This window comes from Peromyscus leucopus, chromosome 5, assembly GCF_004664715.2.
Source record: "Peromyscus leucopus breed LL Stock chromosome 5, UCI_PerLeu_2.1, whole genome shotgun sequence".
NCBI classification, from domain to species: Eukaryota; Metazoa; Chordata; class Mammalia; order Rodentia; family Cricetidae; genus Peromyscus; species Peromyscus leucopus.
This window is the reverse complement of record NC_051067.1, coordinates 76,138,055-76,149,898: the sequence shown is the minus strand read 5'-3', so window position 1 is coordinate 76,149,898 and position 11,844 is coordinate 76,138,055. Positions and strand designations below refer to the sequence as shown.

General features: G+C 40.8%; 2 protein-coding genes across 3 annotated transcripts in view; both read left to right on the top strand.

Moving 5' to 3' along the window:
- LOC114688989 (zinc finger protein 717-like) overlaps positions 1 to 11,370 on the top strand; it is a 44,424-nt gene extending 33,054 nt beyond the window's left edge. The window contains exons 6-7 of one of the 2 annotated variants that reach the window (XM_037206062.1): positions 10,492 to 10,706; positions 11,179 to 11,370. In XM_037206062.1, coding sequence (XP_037061957.1) covers positions 10,492 to 10,568 — 77 coding nt within the window. In that variant the 3' untranslated portion in view covers positions 10,569 to 10,706; positions 11,179 to 11,370. The remainder of the gene's footprint in view (positions 1 to 10,491; positions 10,707 to 11,178) is intronic. The other variant, XM_028863444.2, reaches the window with a different exon arrangement.
- LOC119088113 (transmembrane protein 184C-like) overlaps positions 11,259 to 11,844 on the top strand; it is a 22,124-nt gene continuing 21,538 nt past the window's right edge. The window contains exon 1 of the mRNA XM_037206467.1: positions 11,259 to 11,263. Coding sequence (XP_037062362.1) covers positions 11,259 to 11,263 — 5 coding nt within the window. The remainder of the gene's footprint in view (positions 11,264 to 11,844) is intronic.

The following is an 11,844-nucleotide window of genomic DNA, read 5'->3' as shown; positions in this document are numbered from 1 at the left end:
AGTGTCTGGTCTGGGTTCTAACAAATGTGTCTAATCTGTTACTTGTCTGTCAGCACAAAACAACAAAAGTGATAGAGTGCAGGTTTATGATGTAGAAAAATATGCTTCATATGTACATGAATGTATCAGGATTCATATTTGTTATTCTATAAATATAAAGATTTTAGAATAGGCATTTAGCTATACTTATATATTGGCAAACATCAAATCACTTAAAGAAACAGGGCCATTGAGTTAACTCATCAGGTAAGGTGCTTGCTGTGAAGATTGACCACATAAGTTAATTCCCTGGACCCATGTGACAGATTAAGCAAATCACAAAAGCTGCGTTTTAATCTATACATGCATACATGCATGCTGTCACACCTGTGGACACATTACATAAATCAAAATGAAAAATAAAGAAAATGCATGTGAAGTGATAGCATTTATGTAGCTGGGCATGTACTCAGTTAAAGTTTACTTACAAAGTTTGTGTTGCTTGTCTCTAGGCCAGTGATGCCCAATGGGGTTAAGGCATTTGCTACCAAGGCAGACCACCTGAATTCAATCCTCAGGACCCATGTGGTATAAGGAGAGAACTACTCCTCCACATGTACATCGTAGTATGGGCATGCATATAACACACACTGGCAAACACACACACTACATACATTTTTTAAGTTTCCTACATGACATTTTTTTGTTTTCATTGAACATTTATGCATGGTATTCAATTATTTGTAGATATAAGCAGCCATGCAAGAAATTGCACCAAATTTAGAATGTGTCATTGGGCAATTTCAGCCTCCCCAACCCAAAAATAATTCCACCAGTGGTGGTGGTGCATGGCTTTAACCCCAGCACTCGAGAGGCAGAAGCAGGTGGATTGCTGAGTTCCAGGCCAGCCTGGTCAACAAATGAGTACCAGGACACACAGGGATATATAGAGAAACCCTGTCTCAGAAAAAAAAAAAAAAATTCTTAGTGGTTATTTTTAATGAAGGTATCTATCTAAAGCCCCACTGTTTTGATATTTATATTGTAGTCGAAGCTATTCTAATATTCATGTTCCTCCTCTGTTGAGACCTGCAAGTGCCCAGTGCCCATGCAATTCAAGATTAAACAGAACCAGGAAACTCAAAGTTTCCTGGTTCTGCTCAACAGTCCCTTTGCTGACATTCTGTGATGCTTTTATTCTAGATAGCTCGGAGTTCAAAGCAGGGACAGAGAAGCAATGAAAAACACAGATAATTTCCCATCACTGTCACCAGATGTGCTCAGTCTCTTAGTCAAATGAGAGCTGTTTGCTTAATGCCCTTGAATGCTCTAAGCTGCATTGCTAATGGGGGTGAGGGAATCCTGCCTAAGGCAGGCAGACCCCTTCATCCCAGGGGAGCAAACAAGCAGAAAAGTCTTATTATATTCAGTCTACATGTTACCCTTTCTCTGTGAACTCATTAAGAACAATATAAAGTTTATATTGATGAGTGAGATAATATGTGGAGTTCATGAAGCATTGAAAACACAGGTTAGATTAAACCAAAGCTATAATAGCTGCTTGTGCTCCCTGAAGCCAGCTCCACCAAGAGAAGGTCATTATTTTATTGATCTCTCAAAAGTTGATCCAACTGTTGTGGGACCAAGTGAGAATCACCTGCAATATTGAAGAACACATGCCAGGAGACTGTATCTTTTAGCAGTAAATACTTAACGGCAGCTCAGGTTTTGTAAAAGCTGTTCAAAGTTCCTTCATTTTTGCACTGAATTCTCCAAAGACAGTAGCCATGGCACTGGCAGTTTTGCTGAAGATACAAACTAGTTGGGAGATGTCACACTGAAGGCAGTGTCAATCCCAGTGCTGGAAGCAGAACAGAGGCTGTGCCTGAGGTTTGCCTCATCCTTAGTAACTGCATTTGTTATGGCCCATCGATCGCAAACTTCCAGCAGCTCTGGGTGTGTTATCCAGAAATGGCAAGGGTGCAGGAATTCTGCTTGTAGAACAATATCCCAAGACTGGCTAACAGTGCCCGAAAGTCTGGTCGATTAAATAAACAGGCTCATCCAGAAGGCAAAGCTTTATCTGAAAGTAAAGATATATTTCTTTCTACAGTTTAGTATGTAGTTAGTACATACAGTACATAAGCAATGAGCCCACACCAAAAACCAAATGGGTGAGGCTGGGTTAAATATCGTAACTAAATCACCCTGTGTAGTGACATTGTCATATATGCCTGGAAATGAAAGAGTTGTCACGCTGAAAACCATGTTCCTCATGATGTTAGCTGTCACTCATGTTCACACTGTACAAGGGAGTTGTCAACCATCTGTCTCTATTCAGCTGTCATTTACCTGGTGACATTAACATAGTCATCACAGTTTGCTGACAATTCAGCCAGGTGTTTTAAAGTAGATGATGGACAGATTGTCCCTCCTGAACACAAAAGGTTTTGTTCATGCTATCTATAGCCAATTTAACACAAAATGTTGTTGATTGGGAGTAAGTGGGTCCAAGTATGTCTGCTTTTAAAGTCACATTAGCATAAGAAGTATTCAGATTGCTCTCATGAGGAGACATTTATAATAATAAAAAAGTGTGCAACTAATCTTTACCATAACTTTTGTTATGACTTGGTTTTTTTTATATGGGTAAAGCTTAACAAAGTTAGCAAAGACATAGTGATTAGCTTGATTTGACATACATTTTAAAATTGGTTTTTGTTACTGTGGCTGGATCATCATAACATTAGGAAACTACAGGTCTTAATCCTCAAATGTATATCATCTGTGGGATCCATCTGCTGTAACCTTTGGGAACTTACTCAGTCCTGCTGTTTGGTGTTCATGATGGTTGATGAACTATCATCTCCTCTAATTAAGAGGTCTCTCTTGTTCAAATTGAACCTTTATCAATTTTGATGGTACCCACAGCTTATCTTCTCCTGTAGAAACAAAAGCAAAACATCGTCCCCAATGTAATACATACCCTGGTTTCCATTCTGATGTCAGCACATCCTTAAAGTATATAGGCTGATTTAATTCTGTAGTTTTTTCTATTATCCAGTGTCTCTCTGCAGCTGTTGTTCCTTTCTCATTGGCATTCAGAAAATTCAAAGTTAGAAGAGCATTATGCAGTCTATTTCTGGGGGTTTTTGTTACCCCTTTCTGTTTATTTAGCATATCCTTTAGAGTTCTGTTTGATCTTTCTATAACTGCTTGACCTATAGGATTATGTGGTATGCCTGTAATATGCTTTATATTGTAATAAGCAAAAAACTGTTTCATTTTAACAGAGACATATGATGGAGCATTGTCAGTTTTGATTTGTGCAGGTATACCCATGATGGCCATAACTTCTAGCAAATGAGTGATTACAGAATCAGCTTTTTCAGAACTCAAAGCAGTTGCCCATTGAAATCCTGAATAAGTATCGATGATGTGGTGTACATATTTCAATTTTCCAAATTCTGCAAAGTGAAACACGTCCATCTGCCAGATTTCATTTCTCTGAGTACCCTTTGGGTTACATCCTGCTGGTAATGGTGTCTGATTGTAAAAGGAACAAGTAGGACATTTCTTTACTATTTCTTTGGCTGGTTGCCAGGTTATGGAAAAATCCTTTTTTAAACCTTTACTATTGACGTGATGTTTTTTATGAAATTCTGAGGCCTCCAGCACATTTCCTATCAATAATTTATCAATCTCATCATTGCCTTGTGCTAGAGGGCCTGGCAGACCAGTATGGGATCGAATGTGAGTTATATATAAAGGATGATTCCTTTTCCTGATTGTATCTTGTAATTGAATAAATAGTGAAGTTAATTCTGAAGCATCAGGGATAAATTCTGCAGTCTCAATATGTAACACCACTCTTTCAGCATACTGAGAGTCAGTTACTATGTTGAGAGGTTCTGAAAAATCCATTAATACCAACAGAATAGCATACAATTCTGATTTTTGAACTGAATTATACGGACTTTGAACCACTTTACTTAAATTTTCTGATTTGTAACCTGCCTTTCCTTCTTTGTTGGCATCTGTATAAAATGTACGAACTCCAGATACGGGTTTTTGCCGTACAATTCGAGGCAAGATCCAATCAGCTCTCTTTATAAGATCAATTCTATCACTTTTGGGATATTTGCTGTTAATTTCTCCCAAAAAATTACTGCAAGCTCTTTGCCAAGGTTCACTTTCTGTCCATAATTTTTCAATGTCCTCCTTAGTTAATGGTTTTGTTTTCCTCTGTTAGCATTCTTTTTTAGGACAAAATTGTTTTATCACACCAAATCCATCTCTATCCCAAATTCTCTTGTTTTCAAAAACTTACCTCAAGCCAGTGAGGTGGCACTTGCCTTTACTCCCAGCATTTGGGAGGCAGAGGCAGGTGGATCTGGGAGTTTGAGGTCAGCCTGGTCTACAACATGAGTTGCAAGATAGGCACAGTGAGAGAATAGAGAGAGCTTTAAAAAAAAAAAAAAGCTAGGTATGGTGGTACACACCTTGAATCCTAGCACCTGGGAGTCAGAGGCAGATGGAGCTCTGTGAGTTTGAGGCCAGCTATATAGGTATGAGAGAATGAGTTATATATATATATATATATATATATATATATATATATATATATATATATACACAAATTTATTATTTATTTTTGTTTATTTTGCTAAATAACATTTTTGTTGAGGTTTTAAACAAACTTTCTCTGCTTGGAATCTTACAGCTTTTTAACCTCCTCTCCTTCTCAGGGTCTTACAGATCCTGAGAGGGGAAAATGCTCACATTTCAGCAAGAGCTTAAGAGATAATGATGACCTTCAATGGGGTAACATTTTTGTAAACAAAAACCAAAAGTAGGGGAATACTCAGAGAGCTAAACATCTGTAATTATATCTAGCCATCTTGACCTTTATATACAAATTTCTCTTTATTAAAAATAATGCATCCATGTGGTTGTTGCATACCTTTAATCCAGCACTTGGGAGGCAGAGGCAGGTAGATCTCTGTGAGTTCAAGGCTAGCACTTGGTGTGATCTACAGAGTGAGTTCCAGGACAACCAGAGCTATGACACAGAGAAACCTTGTCTTCAAAGCAAACAGCAGCAACAACAAAAAAAAGTAAATATCATATCATGAGATATAACAGCAATAAGAACATTAACAAATCTACCATTTGTTGTAAAACAATAAGGAGGTGTTAAGCACTATCTTTTTGGGTGGGTGAGGTTTTACCCAGTATATATAGCAGCCTCTTTATAACACACACACCCCTTCCCGTTGTAAGGTAAAAACCTTGTATCCCCTAGTTTCTCTAGAATATCTTGAGGTCACATGAATTAGAGCCTAATTGCATGTAAGTAGCTGGGAAGAGTGACTGGACACTCAGGTGAAGTTCCAATGGCCTTCTCTATCTCCCCTTTTATTGAAGGAGTATTGACGTGATTGCATTTCTATTACTGTAAAGAGACTTATAGAAATAGCTTATTGGGGCTTACAGTTCCAGAGGGTGAGTTCATGACCGTCATGGCAGGGAACATGGCAGCAGCCAGGCAGGCATGGTGCTGCCACAGTAGCTTAGAGCTCATCTTGAAACAACCACAGACAAAGAGTTAACTGAGAATGCTGTGGGCTTTTGAAACTACAAAACCAGTTGCCAGTGACACATCTCCTCCAGCAAGGCTACACCTCATAATCCTTCCCAAACAGTTCCACCAACTTCTCAAGTATTCAGATATATGAGCCCATGGGGACCATTCTGATTCAAACCACCACATTCCACTCCCCACCCCCTATAGGCATGTGGATGGCATAATGCAAGATGCGTTTAGTCCAACTTCAAAAATCCCCATGGTCTTTCAGCCACCAAAGTGTCTTCTGAGACTCCAGGCAATCTCTTTACTAATCCCCTATAAAATCACAAAGCAAATCATACTTCCACCATAAAATGGCACAGAACATACATTACCATTCCAAAGAGGAGAAAAGCAGGACCAAAACCCAGCAGGGAAAACTCCAAATACTGTAACTGATGGCAAAGGGGTCAGACGACTCCACCCTTCCAGCTTTGTTAACTGCAGGACACTCCTCTCTCTTGGGTTGGTTCCACTCCCTGTATGCAGCACTCCTTGGCAGGTATCCATGGTTTGGGCACAACATCTTAGGGTCTCACACACATTCCAGGCTTCACTTTCACAGCTTCACTCAATGTCCTCTCTAGACCTTCTTGCAGGGACTCCCCTGCCTCATGCCTGGCCTCAGGCATGGCCTTGTTTTTCTTAAAGCAGCTTTCTTTAACCACCAAGGAAGATCCCATGATACCTTTATCTTACCGATAACATATGTCCTCCATGACTCTAAAGAGAGGACCACATGGCTGATGTTGCTAAGTTCAGCTGACAGTAATTTTTCATATTGAATACAGACAGCTAGTGAACGTAGGAAGTAGTACCATCTGTGTCTTTATAAATGAAAGAAGGAACAAGAGCAAATGTATCCAGGCTTGATAGGGCAGAAACAGAGTGTGGCAAGCTTTCTCATTGACTTTCTTTGGACCACCAGCCCCCCCAAAAATGACACAAAGACTTATTATTAATATGAATGGCCTTAGCTTAGGCTTGTTCAGAACTAGCTCTTTTAACCTAAATTAACCTCTTTCTATTGATCTACTTTTTGCCATGTGGCTCTTTACCTCTCCTCCATTCCATATGTTCTACTCCCTCCCTGTCTCACTGATGAAAATCACATGCTGAGATTCATCCCCTCATTTTCTCTCTCTGCCTGGAAGTCCCACCTAACCTCTCCTGCCTAGCTATTGGCTGTTCAGCTTTCTTATTAAACCAATCACAATGACATGGCATGTCTTCCCACAGTGTACAAATATCCTGCAGCACAAGGGCAGACCACAGGCATAACGCAATGAGTCCCAAGAATGCAAACATCCTCTCTCAGTTAGTGGAAGCAGCTTAGAGACCCAGAGTCACTGCAGGCTCCATGTTACCTTCCCAGGTGCCTTTTGCTGTTTAAACTGAGTGTAGAGCCTGTTGACATTCTCTGCAAGCATTGTCAAAGGACAGCATTTCTATTAACATCTCTCCGAGGTCAGATGGAGACACAGTCTCTTCATGCCACCAAGTCCTATTGCTGTGAGGAGATACTATAATTATGACAACTCTTATAAAGGAAAACATTTAATTGAGGTGGAGGCTTACAATTTAGAGGTCCAGCCCATTATCATCATGGCTTGGAACATGCAACTTGCAGACAGACATGGTGCTAGCTACATATCTATCAGAAGACAACAGGAAGTAGACTGAGACACTAGGTGGTATCCTGAGCATAAGAAACCTCAAAGACCATCCCCACAGTGACACACTCCCTCCAACAAGGCCATACCCACTCCAACAAAGCCACACCTCTTAATAGTGCCACTCCCTATGAGATTAGGGAGCTCATTACAATCAAACTGCTGCACCTGGCCAGCTTGCCACAGTCCTGGGGATGAGTTCCTCTGTTTCAACTATCCCTCTCAACAATCCCATCATACATGGATACATAAGTCTGTAAGACAAGATGGCTTGTTTAAAATCCCTAAGTATCTTGTAGGGAATAGGCTCGTATTCTACATGTATTCTTCCTGATGAAAATTATCAACTCTTGGTCTAACGTGTTAGAAATCACCAAGGCTACAGGAAATGAGGTTAGATTGCCTCCAAAACCCCTTTACTTTTAAGCTGTACAAATCCCTGGGCTAATGCAGAAACTTAGGAATGCAGGGGAGCACTTAGCAGAGAACTTTTCATCTTCGAATCATCAAAAGAATCAGAAGACTGGAAAGGAGGAAGGGCCAAGAGCTTAAGGCAGGGGTCATGTACATCTTCTCTCTTCATATCCAAAAGAGTTAGCTGTCCTGTGGTGTCTCCTTACACAGGAGTCATTTGCAATGGCCGAATACTGAGGTCCAAAGATTACAAGGAGACCAGACATTTACTGGCTCACTTCTCCCTGCTGATGAGCCTGCTCAAAACAGCACAAATACCTTTTTAATGCTTTCTGGATACTGTTCCCTGTGCTGGCAGCCAACAACAGTATTTTCTATATGGTGAAGGTCACAGAATTCTTCTTATTTTTGTACTTTTGATGAAAAAGAAACTTTCCTGGCAGTCATGGCACAGACTTTAATCCCAGCACTCAGGAAGCAGATGCAGGCAGATCTCTGAGTTTTGAGTTCTTCAAGGCTGGCCTGGTTTACAGTGAGTTCTAGGATAGATAGGGCGACACAGAGAGAAACCCTGTCTTGAAACACCAGAAAGAAAGAAAGAAAGAAAGAAAGAAAGAAAGAAAGAAAGAAAGAAAGAAGGAAGGAAGGAAGGAAGGAAGGAAGGAAGGAAGGAAGGAAGGAAGGAAGGAAGGAACTCAAAGTAATTAAACTTATGGTAGAAAGAACATACTAACAGACATGCTTAGGAGACAATAAGTCATACAAGCAGAATTTAGCTAAGGGAAAACTGCCCCGCACAATACACCAAAGATTAGTGTGCTAAATAGACCTGTTAGGAGTAAGGGAAATTTAGGATGCTAGGACATGAATGTCCATGTAGCAGAGTTGACAGCCGTTAGACCCTGATGATCATTCCCAAAGACATACATCTAAAGAGCAGCACTGGGGGGCAAAATGGGGTCACAACGGTCATTAAGTCTCCTATCCTCTTATCAGAACACCATAATTCTTCCAGGTAGACAAGATGACACTTGGTAACAACTATTCCAAAAAAGAAAAGTTTTTTTGAAGAACAACACTGGTATGCTTAAAATAATTCTAGCAATATATAAGATCCGTGCTGTGTACATCTCCTGTCTGGCTAGGTGGCCAGACTTGCAGTCTCCTGTCTCTGTTTAGATTGAAGTATGATCTAGGACCAGGAACCAAAACAGATTTAAGGAAGACAGTGCTTGTAGAAGACATAATCCTAAAGTATATGTACGCTAGGAAATTCTTTTGTTCATGTCCAACTCTTCTTGGGCTTTAGTCCAGCCAGACAAACGCTATTAAAGAGCTTTTCCTTAGTTAATCTCTAATGTAAAGTGGTTCCTCCTCACTACAGAGGCGTATCATTTCTGTAACACGTTATTCCCTGATGCTTTTATCATCTTGTGCAATAAGTGCATAAGCTCTCCTCTTTTGCTTTGGGTTTGACACATGAGTACTCAGGCATACTGGAGTAGGCTCCTTGTAAAATTAAAAAACCTCATTCCTCTCTGGTGTTCCTCAATAGATTGCATATGCTTCAGAAATAGCTCCGTTACAAGCACCACATATTAATATCCATCAGTGACCAGTGCCAGACAACTGTTGTATTTGAGATTCAACTGAACCAAGGGGCCTCAAGGTTATGTTGCTCAAGAGTGCCTTAACTGTGGCACTCTTGTGATGTTTTTACTCTGGATAGCTCAGAATCAAAGCAGGGACAGGTAAACAATGATGAACATATACACAGTATTTCTCATCACTATTACCAGATGTGCCCAGGAGCCAGAAGGTCTCATGACCAGATGGAGGCTGTTTGCATATTGCCCTCAAAAGCAGTGAGCACTGCATTGCTCAGGAGGGGAGGAAACACCTTGCCCACAGCAACCATCAAGTACTTAGGAAATGTATAGATTATTCTCCCAGCTTGAAGTCCTTCAACAACCTGTACAGCCAAATAGTGCCTGGGGAATCATACTGACTTAATGAGTTAAATGAAGTAATTGCTGGCATCCATGCTGCTCTACCCATCATGGCTCTTCTGATGGAACAACTGACGAAATCAATGAGGTCTTTTCATTACTGTTGACTGTGAAAGACTTTTATAGTATCACCTTGATTGCCTGAGCTCAAATGCATTTGTTTGGAATGGATGATGGTAAGTCTTTAGGGATCCAGTCTACACTGTTAAAAGATTTCTTTATATAGTGCTCACCATTGAAATTCTTAACAAATATTTAAAAGAACCCAGAAGTACAACTAACATAAAAATTAAGTCATCCAAATTAAAAGGCACACCTTGTAAGAGTTAACATGCTGGATAAATGTGCAGTACCTGAGCTATGGTCAGGGAGGTCCCAGAGGCCCCAAACAATAAAGACTGTTGTCACTGCTGTGATGTCCACACCAGAACTAGATGGCAAAACCCAATTGCTGAAGATGACACATGCTTTGCTTGCAGGACACAAAGAAGTAAAACTGTGATGAGGCTGGATAGTGCCCAGAGACTCCATGCTGGCTGCTTGGCTCTGGGCCAGGCAAGATACCTGCTAGTGCCATGGTGGCATGACACTGTGACTACAACCAACAACTTTATGATTGGATTTTAGGCCTACTTCACAGGAAGGAATTTGTGTCTGCTGCTGTAAGCCAGGGGAAAGCCTGTGGGTGAGGAGTCCCAGGCCTCAGTGGGCAAACACTGCTATTGTTTTGTTGAGTGGCTGTGACCTTATCAAACTGTCTCCTGCATGTTTGTGCTTATGCCCATAGGTCACTGCTTCTGTCAACTACAATCCGCCATGGGAGGAAACTTCCTCTTTACAGTGGTGGACCACAAAGCCTCATAACCACCTGAACTCCTGAGACTAAGTGACCATTGTGACATTCTGATCCAATACTCAATCACAGATGGAGGAAATAATCAGACATCTATGTCATCCATCTAAACCTCAGGGAATGTTCTGGAAGAGGTGGCTTGAAAGAATGTAAGAGCTGTAGGAAGGTTGGAGTATTTCATATCAATATCCTCTGAACTGAAACATTTCTATCCTGGAGGGAGGCTCATCAGTACTCAGGAAGTAAATTCACAAGTGTCAGAGAGTCCCTGAAACTTACAAGATTTACCAGGTCCCTTTCTCTCTGAGGTGATATAGGCAGTATCAAACACTAAGGAGAAGAGTCTGAGTAGTTGAGATGTCTGGAAGACACTGATCTGATGAACTGGCTGCAGGTTACTCAAAGAAATCTGGGGCTGTAGCTTTTGTGAGGCTTCCCCCATGCTGGTGTGGGCTTGCCAGTGGCACATCTGCCTTTGAGTTGTCCATGCTCATGTAAGTCTCTCATTACTCAGGCATATTTAAGTAATCCTAGTAATCTCATTTGTTCATCAAGTTGGACTTTAGTCCATTGTTGATGCCCTGCCTAACATGAATGGATGTTTATTTTGTGTTTTCCCAGGGAAAGTCAGAAACAGCATGTGAAGATGAGCCTGCTTACCCTGAACCTGAAATGCATCAGAATCTGTCCAGAGTCTGGAGATGATGTGAACCCCTACTGATCACATCCATTGATACAGATGTGTGGGCATATGTCTTAGTTAGGGTTTCTACTGCTGTGAATAGACATGACCATGATAACTCTTATAAAGGGAAACATTTAATGGAGTGCCTTGCAGTTTCAGAGGTTTAGTCCATCATCATCATAGGGAGACATGGTTCTGGAGCTGAGAGTCCTACATCTTGATTGGCAGGTGACAGGAAGTGAACTGAGACACTGGATGTGGCTTGAACATATATGAGACCTCAAAGCCCACCCACACAGTGACACACTTCCACCAACAATGCCATAAGAATTCCAGCAAAACCAAACCTCCTAATAGTGCCACTCCCAGTGAGCTCATGGGAGCCAATTCCTACCACAGTGTATAACCTCTATTCTCCCCAAATCAGTTTAATAAGCAGTCCATGTCCATAGGATGTTTAGCAGTGAATAATTAACTAGTGGCAGCTCATGTTTTGCTTGAGTTCTTTCATTTTTGTTTGTAATTCTCCTAACACAGTAGCCATGTTTTAATGTATGAGCTCTTCTCATTAGCAGTTTTTATATTTGCCTGTCATTTTGTCT